Source organism: Hordeum vulgare, chromosome 2H, assembly GCF_904849725.1.
Source record: "Hordeum vulgare subsp. vulgare chromosome 2H, MorexV3_pseudomolecules_assembly, whole genome shotgun sequence".
Taxonomy (NCBI): domain Eukaryota; kingdom Viridiplantae; phylum Streptophyta; class Magnoliopsida; order Poales; family Poaceae; genus Hordeum; species Hordeum vulgare.
This window is the reverse complement of record NC_058519.1, coordinates 636622743-636647334: the sequence shown is the minus strand read 5'-3', so window position 1 is coordinate 636647334 and position 24592 is coordinate 636622743. Positions and strand designations below refer to the sequence as shown.

The window sequence follows — 24592 nt, the reverse complement described above, 5'->3', positions numbered from 1 at the left end:
TCACAAGCATCAAAACAACAAAACTATATATTATGTCCTAAAGAGCAACATAGCAGTTTGAGAGCTACATGCAAAGCGCCTACAGCCACCGAAAAGTGCTAAATAATATATGTGGCAGAAGCTATTCAAAAGCACTACAAGCATGAGCAAAAATATAATACAAAGGAGTTTCACACAGAAAGTTCTACAGCTGCTAACTTGGACAAAAATATCAGTTTTCACGGGCTTAGTGAAATTCTCAGATTCTCACTAGCTGTTTATGCTATGTAGCATTTTGACAGCACCCAAATCAATATCTACAGGAAGCGAAATGGAATGAAAATTGACAGAGAGCTAGACAAACATAAAGAGAGAATTCCTTATTTGGCCCTTTTTTAAACTCATCTTCCCTATTTGGCCCTAAAAAAAAATTTGTTCCCAATTTAACACCTAAATTTGCTTTTCTTCCCAATTTGACACAAACGTTTGTTCTGTTTGATGTTTCCGTCAGTGAGCTTTTTATTGGACAGAAATACCCCTAGCTAATGTGAGTTAACCATCTTTCTTTTCTTTTTCCCTGGAAGCGACCGAACATTGACTGGAAGCGACCCGACCGCTCCTTATCCAACCAGACGACGAAACCTACCCCGATGGCGGATGGTAATGGGGGCGGCGGCGGTGGCGTGAACTCAGGAGAGGACGAGGCCACGGATTCGGCCGACGGCGCGAGCATGGTTGTGGCCGTCGGCGCGCGGACTGGTGCGGCCGGCGGCGCGACCACAGGTGCGGCCGGCGTCGAGGGCCACGAGATGGCGGCCGGTACGGCTGCGGCCGGCGCCGTGGGTGCCTTGGACACGGCTCCGTCCGGCGGCGTGGGCGCCTTGGCCACGGATGCGTCCGGCGGCGCGGGCGCCTTGGCCATGGCTGCGTCCGGCGGCGCGAGCACTGGTGCGGCCGGCGGCGCGACCACAGGTGCGGCCGGCGTCAAGGGCCACGAGATGGCGGCGGGTACGGCTGCGGCCGGCGGCGTGGGCGCCATGGCCACGGCTGTGGCCTGCGGCACGGGCCTGGCTCCAAGCACAACCACGGATGCGGCCACGGGCAAGGCTGCCGCCAGCGGCACGGGGGTGGCTCCAAGCGCGGGCACGACTGCGTCCGTCCGGTGAGTTTCAGCTCCTCTGGTAGTCTGGTTACGGTGGTAGTCTGGTTACAGTGGTTGTCTGGTTAATTATTCTAGCATATTTTGCATTGTGTTGTCCGATGTGCCTTAGGGGCTGTATTCTATTGATTCATGAGAGAAGAGTGAGGCTTGATGCTGTATGAATAAGACTGGTGCATGATTACTGTTTTTTTTGCTTCAATGCTCCGTACCTATGTGGCTGAGAGTATTGTGCCTGAACTTTATACCTATATTTGTGTTCCATATGCAGGATGGATCCAAATTCAAGTTATTTTCTGAAAATTAGATTGGTTGGCAACAAGAGAAATGCTAGGAAAGAAATCAAATGTTTCTATTTTGAGAAGATGATTGATTCTGACTTGACAAATTATAAGGATTTGGTTGAATCAATTGTAGATGAGTACCCGCCAAGATATTTGGAAGTTGCACATGTTCAATACTACGATGATGTTCTGAAAATATTTCCAGAAGTGAAAACTGACCAAGACTTAATGTTTATGTTTGAGAAATTCTCGAAGACAAAGGTTGTCCAAATGTTTATTTCTTATTGTGATCCTGCTGAGCCATATGAGCCTATAACTGAATATTCAAGTGATTTCTTTACCCAAACCGAACACAACATAGAACAAGACGATGATAGTTACCTTCGCAACCCAATTCCTGAGAATGAGCATGTTGGTATTGATGAGGAAAATCTATATCTAGAGAAAGAACCTACACTTCTAAATGTGGTTCTTTTTTTTGATAATGACAAGGACACTGAATATGTTCCCGAGGATGACAGTGAGTATGGCAGCGAGGATGAGTGTGAGATAGAGGAGGATGAGCCTGAAATAGAGGAGGACGAGGAGGTGCATGAGGCAGAGCATGCGCCAACTGTAGAGTACAATAAAGAAGACCCTCCAATGGCCGAAGGTTCCAAGTATCCCAATATGGCTGAGTTTAAGTTGGCCCTTTCTCAGCATGCAGTCAAATATGAATTTGAATACAACATTCAGAAAAGTGCACAACATAGGTTTAGGGCCTATTGTAGAAGAAGGGATGAAGATAAATGCCCATGGAGGATATATGCTTCCACAACAGATGATATGTGCACTGTAGTGGTAATGGTCTAACTCTCATCCTACATTGTTTCATTGTGAACATTGTTTCATTGTTTCATATTGTGTAAGTGTTTGAAACTAATTAATTGTATTCTTGTTTGGTAGGTGAGAAAAAACCCTTGTGATCATGATTGCTCTAGTACAACAAGGAAAAAGAAAGTGAAGAATGCAACTAAGCATTGGATATGTGAGAAGGTCAAGGATTGGCTCATTGAAGATGCAACTCTCGGAGCCACGGCATTGCAGCAGAAGCTTAAAGAACATTACAAGGTCAAACTCCATTACAAGAGAGTATATATGGGTAAGCTGCTAGCTTTGAAGCAACTATATGGTGATTGGGATAGCAGCTTTGACAACTTATATAGGTTTAAGGCACAAGTTGAAAGTTGTTCTCCTGGTAGCACAGTGCAGAGTGAACATCAAACAATAAATGGTAAAATCAGGTTTAGAAGAATTTTTATTGCTTTGAAACCTTGCATAGATGGGTTCATTAATGGTTGTAGACCATATTTGGCAGTAGATAGCACATTCTTGACGGGAAAGTTTAAGGGGCAGCTGGCTAGTGCTACCGCTGTTGATGGGCATAATTGGATGTATCCAGTTAGTTTTGGAATTTTTGATTCCGAAACAAATGAAAATTGGATTTGGTTTATGCAAATGCTTAGGCAGACCATAGGATCACCAACTGGTTTAGCCATATGCACTGATGCTGGCCAGGCAGTGATGGCAGGGGTAAAAGAAGTGTTCCCAGAGGCTGAACATAGGGAATGTATGTTCCACTTGGTGAGCAATTTCAAGAAGAAGTTCCACGGGAAGGTTTTTGATGATCACCTTTGGGCTGCTGCATACTCATGGAACCCGTATCTGTTTGACAAACATTGGGTTGCAATGGAGGCAGCAAAGCCAGCCGCAACTGCATATATAAAGAAGTGGCACAATAGGCTATGGTCGAGGAGCCAGTTCTCCACAATATCCAAGGTGGACTACGTAACCAACAACTTGGCAGAGTGTTTTAACAATTGGATTAAGCACCACAAGTCCTTGAACTTGGATGACTTCATGGACAAGGCTCGACAGTTATTGATGATCAAGTGGAACGAAAGGAGAACTGTGGGAAAGAAGTTGGATGGACTAATTCTGCCCCACATAATTAAGAAGCTGAATGCAATGACTAGAGAATTAAACTTGGAGGTGGTACAGAGCTCGGAAGAAGTGGCTGAAGTGACCGCATTAGGAGGCAGCGGCTTTAGGTTTGTGGTCAACTTGCAAGAGAGGACATGTTCTTGTAGACAATGGCAAGTTTCTGGCGTTCCTTGCAAACATGCTCTTGCATTCATTACATCACTTAGCAATGCACATATACGGGACTATGTTGACTTGTATTACTCCACTAACAAGTTTAGAGCAGCATATGCCCAACTAATACCCGCTATGCCTGACAAGACCCAATGGCCTAAATCAGATCATGGATTCTTTATGCATCCACCACTTCTAAAAGCCACTGCTGGTAGGCCTAAAACCGAGAGGTATAAAGGCTGTGGCGAGAAGAAAAGAAAATCAGGCCAACACCTATGTCCTATTTGTAAGGGATATGGGCATCATTGGCACAATTGTAAAAAGGGTAACCCAGATGACATCGCTGCAATGTTGGAAGTGAGGTAGTATAGGTTTAATCTTTCTTGTATAATTTATTTTCGAACCAACTGTACATATTGACTGCTTTTCTTATTGCTAATGCAGAGGGCCACCAAAGAAGAAGGTAAAGAGCACCATTGTGCCATATGTGGATGAAGCACCAACTAGGATGTGTTTTCCACCTACGTAAGTCATTTTACATTGAGATCTCTTTTACATTTATGCTCGAGATTCATCCATTGAATTCTAATTAGCTTCTTTCTAACCATAGCCAAATCCTTGAAACTACAACAATAAAGGAAAAGGCTACACCAAAATCTAGTACTGGAACTTTTAAAAGGTAATCAACTAGTCTGATTTCACATGTTATTCATTGTTTTTTCTATTTTGTATCCGTATAACCGCTGCTGCCATACATGCATGATGCAGGTTAAAAACCAGCTCAAGCCAACCAATGCCCAGCGAGAAAAACCTTCCTGTGAAGGCAAAAGCTAAGAAAAAGAAGAAAGATGCCACTGTGATTCCTACTGCGCCACTTGATAGCCCCGCAATGAGTACAAGAAGCAAAACTTTCATCCCCGCTAGCCCTGCAATGAGCACAAGAAGCAAAAGAAGGCTCAGCTTGTGATTCTAATGTGTTCTGTTCATGTACTGTGTCTAATGAGAGGTGCTTCTATGCTTTGCCATGTGATTTTTGTGGACTTTACCTCTCACATACATGATGTAAGTGAGACTAAGTGAAACTGGAGGTGCTTTTGGACCTGATCGTGTGATGTATTTGGACTAGACCTCAACTATGATATAAACTGTAGGATCAGTACTGATATTGCATTGTTATAAAATGTCTATGCATATATATCTTAATTGTGTGTTCAGAATGGTCAAATTCTAGGGGAGGTTCTGCCCAATTTTTTTATTTTTTAAATTACAATCTGTTAAATAAAATGGTTCCATTTTGGATGCTTTCAACAGTTATTGAGCTACTGGTACGTTTTTATTGGCTTAAATATGTCACACACACTAGAGAGTAACTTTTGTTCCCACAATTCATCAAGGGCAAAAGAGTCATTTTACAACCACATTTAACACCGTTAGTGTTCAGATTGCACTACAGGGCCATATTAGGAAGGAAATGAAGTTTAGATGTCAAATAGGGAAAAAAATAATATTTAGGGCCAAATAGGGAAGAAGAATTTAAGAAAGGGCCAAATAAGGAATTCTCTCAAACATAAAAGCTCCAACTTTCCAGTTGATTGCAAGGGCTGATTCCCAACACATGAACGTTTGCAAGCACAACTACAAGGGAAGAAAATATCAGCAGTTTCTCAGACTTAGTGAAAATCACAGATTTTCACTATGCTGAAATTTTCAGCCACATGCCTACTTTGACTAAGCACAACTTGCACATATTAACTCCTAAACATGAAACAAAACCACCATGTTGTAGAGGGGTTGACCCTCTACTGCCACAACAAGGAATCATCCTCTTGGGCTCATCACATCACATGGAACCAAGCTCCAAACATTGAACAAAACAGAAATATGACATTCCCAGAAAGTCTTCCAAAGGGAAAACTGATTCCACCATTGGATTCCTGGAGTGATTCTACCCCAAAAACAAATATAATACCTAGGTACTTGCATAGAACCATTAGGCACAAACTTGAAAGGAAAATCCACATGGAATCACATAGAGGTAAATAGTGCTATATCACATGCTTCTCTCTAGATCATCACCTACACTTGCACTTGCACACACTCATCACTCCAATGGTGCACATGAGGGGTAGACCTCATGTTCATGTGCCTTAGCACACCACAACACACACACATACATCAAGCACACATATATCAAGCACCTACACATGCTAGTTGAAACACACACACCTACTTGCACTCACATCATGCATTCCTACACCTACACATACAAGCTTGCACATAAGTGCTTATCAAGGCACGCCATGCCCTGGGCATGTGTGTGACACACACACACTTCACACCACATGAACACCTACAACCACCACAAGGTATGTGGGGGGAACCCACACACATAGACACTCACACACTTGCACAACCTAGTGCATGAGTTCACACCCTTGCACAAGAGTAACACACCACACATACATCACTACCCTAGTGCAATACACACATGCTAACACACATACATATATGGTAGCTTGCACACACATACACATGCACTCAAATACCTACACATACATTTCTACACATGCTAGCAAAATAACTAGAGACCACCTACTAGTTGTGAGGTAAAAAAAATACCACCAAGGTGACCAAGCATGCCACAGCAACTATACTAGCAAGCAAAAGCAAAACAGTAAAAGAAATGGGCAACAAAATAAAAGGGCTTGGGGGGAATCAAACCCAGGTGCCCCTGGATCACCCCCAACACTAGCACCACTAGGCTAGTGTGCTCTGGCTCGACTGAAACAAGGAAGGGAGCAGGGTAAACCTACTAACGATGCTACTATGCCAGAAATGAAACACCAAAAAGGGTGGCGCCGAGGGGTTTCGAACCCACGACCGCCTGATGCAACAAAACCCACCTACCACTCTGCTGTGCGCTTGGATCTTAACAGACCAGAGGAGGTAACTCTATTGAGCAACCCCTCTGGTTCTACCTCTGCCCGACGGTGGCCGGAACAGGGGACGTCACCGCCGACGATCTACATCAAATTGACCTGCGGCTCGTCGATGGAAGGGAGAAGGGGCTCCCAGAGTTCCATTTCTACACTAAACGCGCCACGGGAAGGCCTACTGCTACGGCTCCACAATGCGCGGCGGCGCCGGCGATAGAGAGAAGAACACGGCACGGCTACGGGCTCCTACTCACAATCTGGCGACAGGGAAGGGGGAGGAAGATGCTAGCTCACCCACTGGACGAGGACGCCATGCCTGTCAGAGAGGAAGTAGAGGAAGAAGTGGAAGAAGCCGCGGCGGAGGGGTTCGTCGGATAGGAAGAAGCCGTCGTCGATGTAGGGGAAGCAGACCCGATCTACTCCTCCTAGCTGCACGAACAGGTCCCCTTGAGGTCCCGCGTGCTCGCGGAAGTCTTGGAGAGGGCGGAAAAGCACGGCTACGACAGCGAGGAGCTCCTCAAGTCACGACCATGGCAGAGGAGGCGCTCACTTACCTGCTGCCGACGAGGGAGAGGGAGGAGGAGATGGGGAAAGAAGTGGCGGCGGCTAGGGAGGAACCCAAGGCCTTGCACGGATGCCAAGGGATCTTTATAGGAGGAGGAGGAGGAGGCGAGGGACGCGCGGCCTCGACGTGCGTGAGACGGCGTCGCTCTGTGGCGCGCTATCTTTGAAGGAGACTCGCGGAAAGGCGACAGAGGAAGGAGACGTCGTCTACAGGGAAAGGCTGGCGCGCGAGAGGAAGTTGGGCCGGCTAGTGGGAGAAAGCCCACTCAAAGGCGTCATATAGAGAAAAGAAAACCCACTGGGGTTTTCTATTTACAAAACAAACAGAGGCAAAACAAATGCACAAGCAACACTGTTGAAGCTAAAAATAAAACAAAAGTGCCCCTGGTCATAAGGAATTATGACCTATTAAAATAAAATACAAAAGGAATGTTTGGAGCCTTTAAATATTTACAAAACAAAATTAATTGAGCTGTTTTGTGAATATTTGCACCACTAAAATTAAGTTTCAAAACACTAAATACATAGCATCACATCCATCACAATTCATATTAAAACATGAGCATTTTTGAAACAGGGATGGTGCAAGTGAATCTTGAGCTTTAAGAAAATTAGAGAAGGGGAGTTTTAAAACCTATAGCAAACTAACATAGATGCTTCCTATTTTCAAACAACACCCCACATCATTCCACATATCATCATCACATGTCACACCAGATACATTGATCACATGAACAACAAACACAAGAGACATGAAATGATAAGGATGCATGCATGCAAAGGGGGACAAGACATGAGCACATAAAATACCACAAGGAATATAACTCTCATTGCAATGACAAGATGGACGCACATACAGAAGGTTCCAAATAAGGCAAGTTACACTCTGGGCCATTACAAACTCTCCCACACTACAAAAAGATCTCGACCCGAGGTCTAGGACTGAAAGAACTCTCGGAATTCAGAACGGAGGTGATCCTCGCGTTCCCAAGTGGCCTCTTTATCGGAAGGATGTGACCACTGCACCTTGAGAAATTTGACAGACTTGTTGCGGGTCTTGCGCTCAATCGCCACGAGAACCACAATTGGATGCTCATGATAGGATAGGTCAGGTTGGAGGTCGATGTATTGAAGGTGAACAGTGTGCTCGGGAGTCTTGAAGCACCTCCGGAGCTGAGAGACATGGAACACGTCATGCACATTTGCAAAGTTTTACGGAAGCTCAAGCTGATATGCAAGGTCGCCTCTCTTGCCAACAACTCTGAAAGAACCCACGAAACGAGGCGCAAGCTTGCCTTTGATGCCAAAGCGCTGTGTACCCTTCATAGGCGACACCTTAAGATAGACGAAGTCATCGAGCTCATAAGACATGTCACGATGTTTGCTATCATAATAGCTCTTCTGACGGGACTGCGCTGCTCTGAGGTTATCCCGAATGACCCGACACATCTCTTCAGCTTCTTCTATCAAGTCATTCCCAGGAATCTGACGCTCCCCGGTCTCGGACCAGTTGAGCAGGGTACGACACTTCCTGCCATAGAGAATTTCAAACGGAGCTTTGCCTGAACTAGCTTGATAACTGTTGTTATACGAGAACTCAGCGAAAGGCAGACAGTCTTCCCACTTCATGCCAAAAGAGATAACACAGGCTCTCAGCCTATCTTCAAGGACCTGATTGACTCTCTCCACTTGACCACTAGTCTGAGGATGAAAAGTTCTGCTGAAGCGTATCTTCGTGCCCATCACAGACTGAAAAGAGTCCCAGAACTTGGAAGTGAAGATACTTCCGTGATCCGAAGAAATCATCATAGGCACGCCGTGCAAAGACACTATCCTGGAAGTGTACAGCTCTGCAAGCTGAGCTGCGGAGATGGATTCCTTGACTGGAAGAAAATGAGCCACTTTACTCAACTTGTCGATGACGACGAAGATGGCATCGTTACCCTTCTTAGACTTCGGAAACCCGGTGACGAAATCCAGCTCAATATGGTCGAACTTCCACTCGGGAATGGGAAATGGATGCAAAAGACCTGCTGGACGTTGATGCTCTTCTTTCACCCTTCGACATACATCACATTCATTTACAAATTGAGCAATCTCACGCTTCATGCGAGTCCACCAGAAGGTCTGTTTCAAGTCCTGATACATCTTGGAGCTTCCTGGATGTATTGAGAGCAGAGAGTTATGAGATTCTTCCATGATTACCTTTCTGAGATCACCTCTCGGAACAACAAGACGATCCTCAAAGAATAACATGTCTCTGGCATCAACATTGAAGCACTTATATTTGGGAAGTCCCATAGCCAGGCCAATCTTAACTTTCTTCACCATTGCATCAAGAATTGTGCTGCTCGGACCTGATATTCCAAGGTAGGAGAGATCTCAAGATTTGCAAGAAATCCCTAAGGTACTAACTGAAGGTTGAGCTTTCTGAAAGATTCACAAAGGTCAGGCTGGAGAGGCTTCAGAATGAGACTGTTGCAGTAAGCCTTCCTGCTCAAAGCATCTGCCACGACATTAGCTTTGCCTGGCGTGTAATCAACCCTCGGATTAAAATCTTGGAGCATTTCCACCCAACGAGTTTGCCGAAGATTCAAGTTAGGCTGGGTGAAGATGTACTTGAGACTCTTGTGATCGGTGAACACTTCAACCTTTTGTTCCAACAAGAGGTGTCTCCAAGTGATCAGACCATGTACCATTGCTGCCAGCTCAAGATCATGCACAAGATAATTCTTCTCAGCTGGCTTCAACTGCCTCGAGGTATAAGCAACCACTTTCTTCTCTTGCATCAGAACTACACCAAGACCTTGAAGAGAGGCGTCGCAGAACACTTGGTAAGGTTTGGAGTCATCAGGAGGAACCAAGACTAGAGTAGAGGTGAGCTTCTCTTTGAATGTGTCGAAGGCCAACTGACACTCTAGAGACCAGGCATACTTCACGCCCTTCTGAACAAGACTTGAGAGAGGCTTAGCAATCTTGGAGAAGTTCTCAACGAACCTTCTACAATAGCTTGCAAGCCCGAGAAAGCTTCGAAGTTGCTTCACATTTTGCGGAGACTCCCACTCAACAATGGCATGCACCTTCGACGGATCAACTTTGATGCCCTTGGCAGAGATGATGTGCCCAAGATAAACGACTTCTTTCAACCAGAACTCACATTTGGAAAAGTTGGCATAGAATTTGTGCTCTCTCAGCTTATCAAGCACCAGCCTGAGATGTTCTTCATGTTCTTCCTCAGTCTCTGAAAAGACCAGAATATTGTCGAGATACAACAAGACGAACTCATTCTTGAACAGAGAGAATATGTAGTTCATCATTCGACAAAATGTCGGTGTAGCATTTGCCAGACCAAAAGACATGACCGTGTACTCATACGAGCCAAAACTAGTCCTGAAAGCAGTCTTCGGAATATCCTCTTCGCGAATGCGAATTTTATGATAGCCCATTCTGAGATCAAGCTTAGAGAAGATCTTAGCACCTTTCAACTGCTCAAACAACTCATTTATGTTAGGAAGTGGATACTTGTTTCTGATTGTCTTCTTGTTCAATGGACGGTAATCGACACACAATCGGTTTGTGCCATCCTTCTTGTTGACAAATAGAACTCCACAGCCCTAAGGAGACGAGCTTGGTCTGATCAGACCCAAACGCTCCTACTCATCGAGTTGCCTCTTAAGTTCCTTGAGCTCTTTTGGACCCAATTTGTACGGCCGTTTGCATGCAGGCTCAATACCTGGTTCAAGCTCAATAACAAATTCAACTTCTCGGTGTGGAGGCATTCCTGGCAGTTCTTCTGGAAACACATCTTCATATTCGCAGACCACTGGGACTTGCGAAATAGGATTAATCTCACCCTTTTCATTCAAAGAGAATAGACAGATTGTGTCATCGCGCACCGCGAATATAATCACGTCCTACGAAGAGTGAGTATGCTTCACTTCTTTAGCTTCACAATCAATCGATGCCTTGTTCATGGCCAACCAGTCCATACCAAGGATCAAATCAATGTCGGAATTGCCCAAGACAATAGGAGACGCCAGAAAAGAATAACTACCCATCTTGACAAAAACATTCGGAACCACCATGTGGGAATTCATGATCTTGCCGGGAGACACAATTGATAGAGCCTTAGGCAAATCACGAGTTGAGAACCCATGCTTAAATGAGAATGGCATTGAGATAAACGAATGTGATGCACCAGAATCAAACAACACTTTAGGAGGAATATCATTAATGAGGAGGTTACCCATGATCACAACTGACGAGTTTTCTGCCTCAGCCGCATTCACCATGTTGACTCGAGCAGACCTGGGGTTGAACTTCACGAGAGCATTGCTTGGAGGTTCGCCTGGAGGAGGAGGCGTAAGACGGAGCTGAGAAGTGCACTTGTTGGCATAGTGACCCTTCTGCCCACACTTGTGACAAGTAACATGTGCTCGCTGACGGTACTGTGTCTGAGGAGGCCCTTGCTTCTGCTGCTGGAATCTTTGTTGAAAAGTTGGGTTGGGTGGGTGGGAAGAACCACGGCCACCTGAATGCTTGAACTGCTGCGTGTGCCGAGGAGGAGGAGGAGACACCCAATACTTCTATTGCTTCTGAACCACCTGAGTTGAGGAAGACGAGCTGGAATCTCTGAAGCACTTCTTAGAATTCTCCACCCTGAGCAAAGCTGCCTCAGGCCTCAGAGCTAAGTTCTAGAACTTATCGAACTCCTCGGGATCATGCAAAGCGAGAGCTAAATGCAAATCTTCTTTCAAGCCACCTCTAAACTGATAAATCTTTCTCTTCTGATTAGGGATATCCTGCAAGGCGTATCGGGCTAGCTCGTGGAACTCGACGTTGTACTTGTACACGGAGTTACCACCTTGCTTCAAGCGCCTGAACTTCTCACGCATTTCCTCCACAAAGCTGGACGGAATGTAGTGGGACCTGAAGTCACCGCACAACTCATCCCAAGTGATCACTCTAGCACCCTTGGAATCCTTCAACTGTTGCCACCAGATAGATGCTTTCCCCTTCAGCTGGAATGTTGCAAACTTGAAAAAATCCTCTGGACGAACATTGCTACATTCAAAGTGCTTGTTCATGTCGCGGATCCAATCCTCAGCATCAAACGGCTGGTCACAGGAAGTGAAAGTCTTCGGCTGATTTGACAGGAACTGACTCAGATTAGCAAACTGATTGTCACCATGATTGAAGTTGCCTTGCTGCTGATTAGTCCTCTCTTGCAACAACTGTATCAGCATCTGAGTGTTTGCATTTGTAGCAGCCATCACCGCTTGCCAAGCCTCTGCAGGAGGAGGCGGCGGCGGAGGAGGATTCTCCGGAGGAGGAGGTGGTGGCGGCACATCCTCACGACCTGGATTCTGACGAGTTGCTAGAGCCATCCTGAAGACGGACAACACATTAGCCCACAGAATAAATTGAAGGTATAGCTGAATCAAATAGGGAGGAATATCTGAACAGGAATATTAGCAATTGCACTCGAACAAAATAGTAAGAATGCTTCCTCAAAGTGACTGTCGACAACATTCTGATTAAGACCACTTGCAAACAAGTATGAGCTAGAACTGCTTGGAACAAACGTATGATCGAGATTTCATCCGATATCTTCGTGGATAAGATCGCGCGGGCTCAAATTTACATTAGCCATCCTGTGCAAGGTAGTGCACACGACTTACGAAGTATCCCCGAGTCGTAGCAAGCTACAAGGACTCTTTAAGACACAACGAGAACCGCTGTAAGACGACCGTGAACAAACATACCCACTGAATGTCGAATCCCAACCTCACATCATGCATCTATAGGAAGATTGTCCTATAAGTCACTACTTGATATCCCACCTATGAATTCCCGAAATATCTGGTCATGCAATCTGGTACACGGATACAAGGAGTAATATTCACACAACTCCTGTACTAACCCGTCCACTATATCACATCTGTCAATACATAACCAGAATCTCGGACCTTCATCTACAACATACCCTCGTGATCACAACGATACAAAGTATGGCAGTACTTGATACGTCTCCAACGTATCTATAATTTTCGATGGTTTCATGCTATTATCTTCTCAAACTTTGGATGTTTTGCATGCCTTTTATATATTTTTTTGGACTAACTTATTAACTCAGTGCCAAGTGCCAGTTCCTGTTTTTTCCATGTTTTTGACCCCTTTCAGAGGAGATTTTGAAACGGAGTCCAAACGGAAGAAAATCCCTGAAAAGATTTTTCCGTAACGGAAGAAGATCGGGAAGCTTGAGAGCCAAGGCAGAGGGCCCAGGGGCCCCACAAGCCCCCACCCCGCGGTCAGGGGAGGAGGTCGCGGCCCACAGGCTTGTGGGCCCCCTGGATGCCCTCTGCCCTAGGGGTTGCGCCTATATATTCCCTAAAAATCCCAAAAAATCAGGAGATCATCGAAAGTACTTTTCCGCCGCCGCAAGCTTCTGTCTTCGCAAGATCCCATCTGGGGCACCTTCTGGTGCTCTGCCGGAGGGGGATTCAGACACAGAGGGCTTCTTCATCAACACCATGACCTCTCCGATGATGCGTGAGTAGTTCACCATAGACCTACGGGTCCATAGCTAGTAACTAGATGGCTTCTTCTCTGTCTTGGATCTTCAATACAAAGTTCTCCATGATCTTCATGGAGATCTATCCGATGCAATCTTCTTTTGCGGTGTGTTTGTCGAGATCTGATGAATTGTGGATTTATGATCAGATTATCTATGAATCTTATTTGAGTTTCTTCTGATCTCTCTTATGCATGATTTCATATCCTTGCAATTCTCTTCGAGTTGTGGGTTTTGTCTGGCCAACTAGATCTATGATTCTTGCAATGGGAGAAGTGCTTGGTTTTGGGTTCATACCGTGCGGTGACCTCACCCAGTGACAGAAGGGGTAGCGAGGCACGCATCGTGTTGTTGCCATCAAGGGTAAATAGATGGGGTTTTCATCATTAGTTTGAGATTATCCATCTACATCATGTACACTAGTAGAAAAAGGGCCTTTTGTCCCGGTTCATAAGGGCCTTCTGTCCCGGTTTTGGAACCGGGACAAAAAGGTCGTTACTAATGCCCTTTGCCTTTAGTCCCGGTTCTTACACGAACCGGGACAGGTGGGCCTCCACGTGGCCGCTGCGGCCAGGCCAGGCGGGGGGGCCTTTAGTCCCGGTTGATGACACCAACCGGGACCAAAAGGCATCCACGCGTCAGCACCTGGCTGGAGCTGAGGTTTTTTTTAAAGGGGCTGGTTTAGGGGTTAATTTAGGTTGTTATTAGCTACCTAATAGAGAAATGTGTCCTCTCTTATATATCTCCGTGCTTGGTCATCCGTCGTGCTTTGTCGAACATATTTACAAAATGTAGACACGAGTTACATGCACATACATGCATCTTTTTTACACTATATCATTTCATATCATTTCGTCGAATGGCAATAGTATTCTAATCGATCATCTAACAACTCATCATCAACTTAATCATATACCAAGTTATCATATGATACACATAAAATAAAACAGGAAAACATCATAATATATATAGTCATCATATGCATCATGCATCCTAATTAATCGATCATGTCAAGTAATAATATACACTAGAATAACTTGTCTCTCGTAAGACCTACTCCTCGCTCTTAGATATAATGTCATAAAACAGAATAACACTTATGGCTCCATGATGAATCACAGAGATCCAACGGTCTCCAGCTTGTGGCTTGCGAACCTTCTTTATTTCTCTCCATGCTTCAATTTGGAGTCTTTTTTATCTTGATTTGAAGTTAATAAAGTATGGAGCATAGAACTCATCCCTCAGCGGGCTTCTAATTCTCATTTGACCTTGTGGGTCCATTAACGAAGGCACTACATCATGTGGCAGTTGTTGTTGAAGAACATAATAATAACCTAGTTAGCAATGTAATCAACACCATTTATGCAATAGTGGAGCGTACTTAATTAGGAAACTCTTACCAAGACATTTCGACGAATGTCATCTGGACTCAACCTATGCACTAGTGGCATGTAAAATGAATAATTTTGGCCAATTCCAAAATGATACGGAAAGGTATCCCTAGAAGCGATAACACCAGCAACAAGAAAGTGGAGAAGATGGTCCTTCTCCTCCCAAGTTAGATGTGATCCATACGTGTAGTGTGTCGTGTCAATTAATTTTCATAATTCAATCGAAGTAATGAAATAAGTTGTAAATTAAGTATAATTTAACAAATTTAGTATATAGATGAACACCAACTAGTTCTAAATATAAATGCAAATTACTTCACATGGAGGTAAAACAGGAAGCATATCATCGACAACCACCCAAATTTTGTAATAATTTAATCTTTCAAAAATACTTAGAAATTTTGTAATTGTCCACAAGATGTGAGCATTATATAAACCATTCAAAATAACCACATGTGCTACGATCATTCAAAGGACAATTTGAGTTGTTGTTGTTGTTTGTACAACATGTAACATGATATAATTATAACTATGGCCCAATAACTAGGAACCTGCAACATGTGGCCAAAGTTTTAATAGACGATGAACACCACATGACATGTAAATTGCGAGAGGAAAACAGGTTGAATACACCAACTATTTATAAATATAAATGCAAATTACTTGACAAATATGGTTGAGAAACTCACATGGAGGTAAAACAGGAAGCATATCATCGACAACCACCCAAATGTCGATGTTGTCTGGCATATTATCTTCAGGACGAAGATCGAAGGTGATTTCCATTCCCTTCTGAAATCCATATGCGTGCAAAGATCTTCCCACTTTGGACACCCAAATTCTGTTTGAAAAACTGGATTAAATACTTGGATAACAAATGTGTGACCATGTATAGTCCTCAGCTTAGCGCTCCTCGTCTCAATTCTCTCGTGGTCTTCGAAACCGAGCCTCTTCAACACATATATTCTTGCATGGCAAGGGAGGTACATATCGTCGTTCTCGTCAAGCTTCATGATGAAGAACCTATCGTATCGCAGGTGAGGCATGTCGCACATACCCCGAGAGTCGCCGCAATATTCACACTCGCAATATCCATCGTGAGACATTTCCTGTTTTAATGTGGTAAATGTGTGTAAACAACAATATAATCGTGACACACTATATATATCGAAAGAATTGAACATCTATATATAATAACTCTTCATGCTCGCATCATGCATCATCATATATAACAACAAGTCCTACTAATTAATCATCATCATACATAGTTAAATAAAGTGTGTCACGATTATATATAACAACAAGTCGATGTCCATGCGGAAACTACTTCCATATATAGTTAAATAAACTAGTTTTATTAATTAAATCAACTAGTTCAACTACTAAGCACTTACTATAAATAAATAAAGTAGTACTTACTAATAACAAACTACTTCTATATATAGTAAAATAAAGTAGTTTATTAAATCAACTAGCTAGTTCAACTATATATGAAGCACTTACTATAAATAAAATAAAGTAGTACTTACTAAAAATAAACTAGTTTAACTATAGTTCTATTATTTTTCTAACTAATTATATTAAACATTTTCTCTTCTTATTTTTTCTTTTTCCTCTATTCTAAATATGAACATATTCATAAATGACTTTGATCATGCACAATTTTCCTATACATACACACTATGAACATATACATAAATTGACAAAGAAAATACTATGAACAAAAAAAGCATTAAAATTCTATGAACAAAATTACAACAGAAAAAAATCATAAAAATTCTATGAACAGAAAAAAATCATAAGTCCATATAACAATGTTTGAGATTGAAATTGAGATTGAGATTGAAAGGTGTGTGGCCAACAGTATTCTCAAGTGTACATTGGCTATCACACACAACTCCATATAACATGTTCTGTTTGCATTTTTTTGTCTTTTTTCGTGATAGTTGTATATACATCAGTTTTCTTCAACATTTAGTATTTGTTGCATGTCTATTTCCTAGAAGTGTTCATGAAGCCGATGAACACTCCATTCACCAGGTTCATTCAAGATGTTCGGTACTCGGTTGAACTGACAATTTTTCTTTTCGTGGTGATCGAACCATGCCACATGCGGATCAAAGAACTATCAGCGTTCAAAATATGAACATATACATAAATTGACAAAGAAAATACTATGAACAAAAAAATCATTAAAATTCTATGAACAAAATTACAACAGAAAAAAAATCATAAAAATTCTATGAACAGAAAAAAGACATAAAAATTTGACATATTAGATCTTTGCATATATATGAACATACAAACATGCATATTCAACAATAATATCACCCAAAAAAATCTTTTAACAGAAAAAAAAATCTTTGCTCACGGCGACGGCGACGGCGACGGCGAGGTGCGACGCGGGGCGGGGCGACGCGGCGACGGTCGACGGTGAGGTGCGGCGCGGGCCGGGGCGAGGCGGCGACGGGCAGGGGCCGGCGGCGTCGCGGGGCACCGGGCGCGGGGCGGCGACGGCGTTGGGGTGGCGCGGGACGGCGCGGGGAGACGACGGCGACGGGGGCGGCGACAGCGTTGGGGCGGCGCGGGACGGCGCGGGGCGACGACGGCGACGGCGAGGCGGCGAGACGGGCAGTCTGGCGGTGTCGGGATCGAATGGAGAGAGGGGGAGAGATCAAAATTTCTAAACTGTCGCTTATATAGCCCCACCTTTAGTCTCGGTTGGTGGCACCAACCGGGACCAAATGTCTCTTTTCAGCAGCCCAAAGGGCGGGAAGCAGAGGCATTGGTACTGGTTGGTGGCACAAACCGGGACCAAAGGTCTCTTTTCAGCAGCCCAAAGGGCGGGAAGCAGAGGCCTTTGGTCACAGTTGGTTGCACCAACCGGTACCAATTCCCCACTTTAGTCCCGGTTGGTTCCACCAACCGGGACCAAAGGCCTTGCGCGGTGCGGTGCTATGTTTAGTCCCACCTCGCTAACCGAGAGGGGCTCGGAGTGGTTTATAAGCCCTGCCGAACCAACCACTTCGAGCTCTTCTCTACTGTAGGCTTACGGGCCTAAATTCACTCTCTGTGCTTGTGGGCCTATTGGGCCTACTGCGGGCCTGCATCCTGGCCCTAGTAATGGGTTTCTAGTCGTATGCAGGCCGTGGTGGCCGTGTAGGTGGCACTTTTTTTTTAAAAGTCCTGTTTTTTGCTTTCTTTTTTGTTTCTAATTACTTATTTATTTTCTTTTACGATAATTCTTTTTGCTATTAAAGTTTGTAAAAAAATTCTAATTACTTATTTATTTTCTTTTATGATAATTTTTTTGTTTTTAATGTTTTGAACAAAATTTTAATTACTTATTTATTTTCTTTTATGATAATTCTTTTTGCTATGAAAGTTTGTAACAAAATTCTATATAATTTTAGTTTCAATAATACTAGAGGCAAAAACTGGATGCACTTCGTGTGCAAAACGGACAATCTCTTTGGAAGTATCACGGTTTCATACGAAAACTCGTCTGTTACAAAGGGATTCCATTTTTTTGAACTTATTTGAACTCCATAGTTTTTCTGTGTTCAAAATGCACCATTCAAAGCCACATCATCAATTTACAATCCTTTCTGACTTCATTTGTTATTTTTCATGCATTTACTGATTATTTTGAGCTATAAGTGTTGGGGAACGTCGCATGGGAAACAAAAATTTTCCTACGCGCACGAAGACCTATCATGGTGATGTCCATCTACGAGAGGGGATGAGTGATCTACGTACCCTTGTAGATCGTACAGCAGAAGCGATTAGAGATCGCGGTTGATGTAGTGGAACGTCCTCACGTCCCTCGATCCGCCCCGCGAACAATCCCGCGATCAGTCCCACGATCTAGTACCGAACGGACGGCACCTCCGCGTTCAGCACACGTACAGCTCGACGATGATCTCGGCCTTCTTGATCCAGCAAGAGAGACGGAGAGGTAGAAGAGTTCTCCGGCAGCGTGACGGCGCTCCGGAGGTTGGTGATGATCTTGTCTCAGCAGGGCTCCGCCCGAGCTCCGCAGAAACACAATCTAGAGGAAAAACTATGGAGGTATGTGGTCGGGCAGCCGTGAGAAAGTCGTCTCAAATCTGCCCTAAAAGCCCCATATATATAGGAGGAGGGAGGGGGACCTTGCCTTGGGGTCCATGGGATCCCCAAGGGGTCGGCCGAGCCAGGGGGGAGGACTCTCCCCCCCCCCCCAAACCGAGTCCTACTTGGTTTGGTGGGAGGGAGTCCTTCCCCTTTCCCACTTCTTCCTTTTTTTTTCTTTCCTTTGATTTTTTTCTTCCTTGGCGCATAGGGGATTGGTGGGCTGTCCCACCAGCCCACTAAGGGCTGGTGTGACCCCCCAAATACCTATGGGCTTCCCCGGAGTGGGTTGCCCCCCTCCGGTGAACTCCCGGAACCCATTCGTCATTCCCGGTACATTCCCGGTAACTCCGAAAACCTTCCGGTAATCAAATGAGGTCATCCTATATATCAATCTTCGTTTCCGGACCATTCCAGAAACCCTCGTGACGTCCGTGATCTCATCCGGGACTCCGAACAACATTCGGTAACCAACCATATAACTCAAATACGCATAAAACAACGTCGAACCTTAAGTGTGCAGACCCTGCGGGTTCGAGAACTATGTAGACATGACCCGAGAGACTCCTCGGTCAATATCCAATAGCGGGACCTGGATGCCCATATTGGATCCTACATATTCTACGAAGATCTTATCGTTTGAACCTCAGTGCCAAGGATTCGTATAATCCCGTATGTCATTCCCTTTGTCCTTCGGTATGTTACTTGCCCGAGATTTGATCGTCAGTATCCGCATACCTATTTCAATCTCGTTTACCGGCAAGTCTCTTTACTCGTTCCGTAATACAAGATCCCGCAACTTACACTAAGTTACATTGCTTGCAAGGCTTGTGTGTGATGTTGTATTACCGAGTGGGCCCCGAGATACCTCTCCGTCACACGGAGTGACAAATCCCAGTCTTGATCCATACTAACTCAACTAACACCTTCGGAGATACCTGTAGAGCATCTTTATAGTCACCCAGTTACGTTGCGACGTTTGATACACACAAAGCATTCCTCCGGTGTCAGTGAGTTATATGATCTCATGGTCATAGGAATAAATACTTGACACGCAGAAAACAGTAGCAACAAAATGACACGATCAACATGCTACGTCTATTAGTTTGGGTCTTAGTCCATCACGTGATTCTCCTAATGACGTGATCCAGTTATCAAGCAACAACACCTTGTTCATAATCAGAAGACACTGATTATCATCGATCAACTGACTAGCCAACTAGAGGCATGCTAGGGACGGTGTTTTGTCTATGTATCCACACATGTAAATGAGTCTTCATTCAATACAATTATAGCATGGATAATAAACTATTATCTTGATACAGGAATTATAATAATAACTATACATTTATTATTGCCTCTAGGGCATAATTCCAACAATAAGACCATCAAATTGAAAAGCACTTGAAATGAACTCTGAAAAGGTTTCAAGTTGGCATGGTATCATCATTTCACCCACATAGCATGTGCGAGAAAGTTGAGAGGGTTAAGGCAAAAACTGGATGCACTTCGTGTACAAAACAGACAATTTCTTTAGTAGTATCACGGTTTCATACGGAAACTCGTCTCTTACAAATGGATTTCATTTTTTTGAACTTATTTGAACTCCATAGTTTTTCTGTGTTCAAAATGCACCATTCAAAGCCACATCATCAATTTACAACCCATTCTGACTTCATTTGTTATTTTTCATGCATTTACTGATTATTTTGAGCTATAAGACCATGAAATTGAAAAGCATTTGAAATGAACTCTGAAAAGGTTCCAAGTTGGCATGGTATCATCATTTCACCCACATAGCATGTGTGAGAAAGTTGAGAGGGTTACGGCAAAAACTGGATGCACTTCGTGTACAAAACGGACAATCTCTTTAGAAGTATCACAGTTTCATACGGAAACTCGTGTGTTACAAAGGGATTTCATTTTTTTAACTTATTTGAACTCCATAGTTTTTCTGTGTTCAAAATGCACCATTCAAAGCCACATCATCAATTTACAATCCTTTCTGACTTCACTTGTTATTTTCCATGCATTTACTGATTATTTTGAGCTATAAGACCATGAAATTGAAAAACTTTTGAAATGAACTCTCAAAAGGTTCCAAGTTGGCATGGTATCATCATTTCACCCACATAGCATGTGCGAGAAAGTTAAGAGGGTTACGGCAAAAACTGGATGCACTTCGTGTACAAAACGGACAATCTCTTTGGAAGTATCACGGTTTCATACGGAAACTTGTCTGTTACAAAGGGATTTCATTTTTTTTAACTTATTTGAACTCCATAGTTTTTCTGTGTACAAAATGCACCATTCAAAGCCATATCATCAATTTACAACCCATTCTGACTTCATTTGTTATTTTTCATGCAATTACTGATTATTTTGAGCTATAAGACCATGAAATTGAAAAGCATTTGAAATGAACTCTAAAAAGGTTCCAAGTTGGCATGGTATCATCATTTCACCCACATAGAATGTGTGAGAAAGTTGAGAGGGTTACGGCAAAAACTGGATGCACTTCGTGTACAAAACGGACAATCTCTTTGGAAGTATCACGGTTTCATACGGAAACTCGTGTGTTACAAAGGGATTTCATTTTTTTAACTTATTTGAACTCCGTAGTTTTTCTGTGTTCAAAATGCACCATTGAAAGCCACGTCATCAATTTACAATCCTTTCTGACTTCATTTGTTATTTTTCATGCATTTACTGATTATTTTGAGCTATAAGACCATGAAATTGAAAAGTATTTGAAGTGAACTCTGAAAAGGTTCCAAGTTGGCATGGTATCATCATTTCACCCACATAGCATGTGCGAAAAAGTTAAGAGGGTTACGGCAAAAAATGGATGCACTTCGTGTACAAAACGGACAATCACTTTGGAAGTATCACGGTTTCATACGGAAACTCGTCTGTTACAAAGGGATTTCATTTTTTGAACTTATTTGAACTCCATAGTTTTTCTGTGTTCAAAATGCACCATTCAAAGCCACATCATCAATTTACAACCCATTCTGACTTCATTTGTTATTTTTCATGCATTTACTGATTGTTTTGAGCTATAAGACCATGAAATTAAAAAGCATTTGAAATGAACTCTGAAAAGGTTCCAAGTTGGCATGGTATCATCATTTAACCCACATAGCATGTGCGAGAAAGTTGAGAGGGTTACGGCAAAAACTGGATGCACTTCGTGTACAAAACGGACAATCTCTTTGGAAGTATCAGGGTTTCATACGGAAATTCGTCTGTTACAAAGGGATTTCATTTTTTTGAACTTATTTGAACTCCATAGTTTTTCTGTGTTCAAAATGCACCATTCAAATCCACATCATCAATTTACAACCCATTCTGACTTTATTTGTTATTTTTCATGCATTTACTGATTATTTTGAGCTATAAGACCATGAACTTGAAAAGCATTTGAAATGAACTTTGAAAAGGTTCCAAGTTGGCATGGTATCATCATTTCACCCACATAGCATGTGCGAGAAAGTTGAGAGGGTTACGGCAAAAATTGGATGTACTTCGTGTACAAAACGGACAATATCTCTCGAAGTATCATGGTTTCATACGGAAACTCATCCGTTACAAAGGGATTTCATTTTTTTGAACTTATTTAAACTCCATACTTTTTTGTGTTCAAAATGCACCATTCAAAGGCACATAACAAATATCTACCACAAGGAGAAGAAGGAGAAGCGACCCCCACAACGAGAGACGACATTCTTCTTCTCTCATATATGGTGGACACCAGCTCACCTGATTTTTCAACCGTCGATGATGGTCGCTACTCCTACTTCCCCTAGTGCATAACAAATATCTAGCACAAGGAGAAGAAGGAGAAACGACCCCCACAGCAACAGTCGACATTCTTCTTCTCTCATATATGATGGACACTCTCTCACCTGATTTTTCGACCGTCGATGATGGTCGCTACTCCTTCTTCCCCTAGTGCATAACAAATATCTAGCACAAAGAGAAGAAGGAGAAGCGACCCCCACAACAACAGTCGGCATTCTTCTTCTCTCATGTATGGTGGACACTCTCTCACCTGATTTTTCAACCGTCGATGATGGTCGCTATTCCTTCTTTCCCTAATGCATAACGAATATCTAGCACAAGGAGAAGAAGGAAAAGCGACCCCACAACAAAAGTGGTTCCGCGGCACGCCACGTGGTTCCGCTGCACGCCACGTGGGACTAATGGTCTTTCATTTTTAAATGACTGTTTTAATCAAAAGTAGACCTGTTACAAAAGGGATTTCATTTTTTGAACTTATTTGAACTGAAGACTTTTTGTATATGTATGTGGTTGAAATGCATGATACCATGAAGTTAGAAAGGGCTAAACCATTCAAAAGTAGCAAATGAAGTTAGAAAGGGCTAAACCATTCAAATTTGGAAACTATAATGGCACAAACAGAAACTAGACATATATAAATTGGTCCACGCAGTACATGATACTAGTCCAAACAGTATATAATAATAGCTACCATAGATATATATACAAGTGTTCGACGTTGAGAACACTACTCGTCTGAATCGTCTGAATCAGAATGTCTACCTTATTCGAGGTGACGCTGGCCATAGTTGACGACTCGAATCTTGCGGTACAACTCGTATGAAACGTATGCATCTTTTGCTGCATACTCAATGTTGATACGATCAAGTGGGGCCTTCTCCCAAAGTTTGTGCTGAGACTTTGGAAAATTGGTCTTCATATTACCATACTCCTCGTCGATCAAGGCAACTGCCATATATGAGCCATCGAAGTCCTGACATGTCGAAGCCTGAATACCGTTTGAAGATCAATGAGGCAACCAGTTGGTATCTCAATACCGAAGTTGTACCTCATATTCAGCTTGTCGTTCGTTATGTCAACGGTAGCAAAAGTGATGCCGCTGCGAAGGAAGTCCATGAGTTCTGGACAATGCTTGTCACTACTGCAACAGAAACAAATTAAAATGGAACAAATGTTACATACTGCTGCAATAAGGAAACATGTTTAACTACAACTAAAGAGAAAAATTATCTTTAGGATTCAAATGGAACATATTGTTATCCTATGAAATTTTCATATCCTATGAATTGATCAAGAAACCGTAAATTAACTATGACATATATATATATATATTCTCCCACGGTTTTGTAAATATTCAATAAGCTAGACATATTGCATATTGCTATCCAATGGAACCTAGAGAGATCACTATAGCTATCCAATGGAACCTAGAGAGATCACTAACTATATGCAATTTTCATGACTATGACATATCATATTGCTATCCAATGGAACCTAGAGAGATCACTAGCTATATGCAATTTTAATAACCTTGGATCAAAGAACGCCGCATAAAATTGTATCACTACAACTATGATTTCAATGGAACATATTGAACCAATCAGATTTTTCAGATTGTGGAACACTATTCCAATCAGATTGTGTTCCCTTCAACT

The 24592-nt window shown here is 43.0% G+C and overlaps 1 protein-coding gene across 1 annotated transcript; it reads left to right on the top strand.

The window, feature by feature from the left end:
• Nucleotides 1-1103: 1103 nt before the first annotated feature.
• On the top strand, nucleotides 1104-4761 carry LOC123428865. Its single transcript, XM_045112979.1, has 5 exons — nucleotides 1104-2262; nucleotides 2368-3920; nucleotides 4003-4083; nucleotides 4169-4237; nucleotides 4327-4761. The coding sequence occupies exons 1-5, from the start codon at nucleotides 1411-1413 to the stop codon at nucleotides 4523-4525; spliced, it is 2754 nt and encodes a 917-aa protein (XP_044968914.1). The 5' UTR covers nucleotides 1104-1410; the 3' UTR covers nucleotides 4526-4761.
• Nucleotides 4762-24592: the final 19831 nt, after the last annotated feature.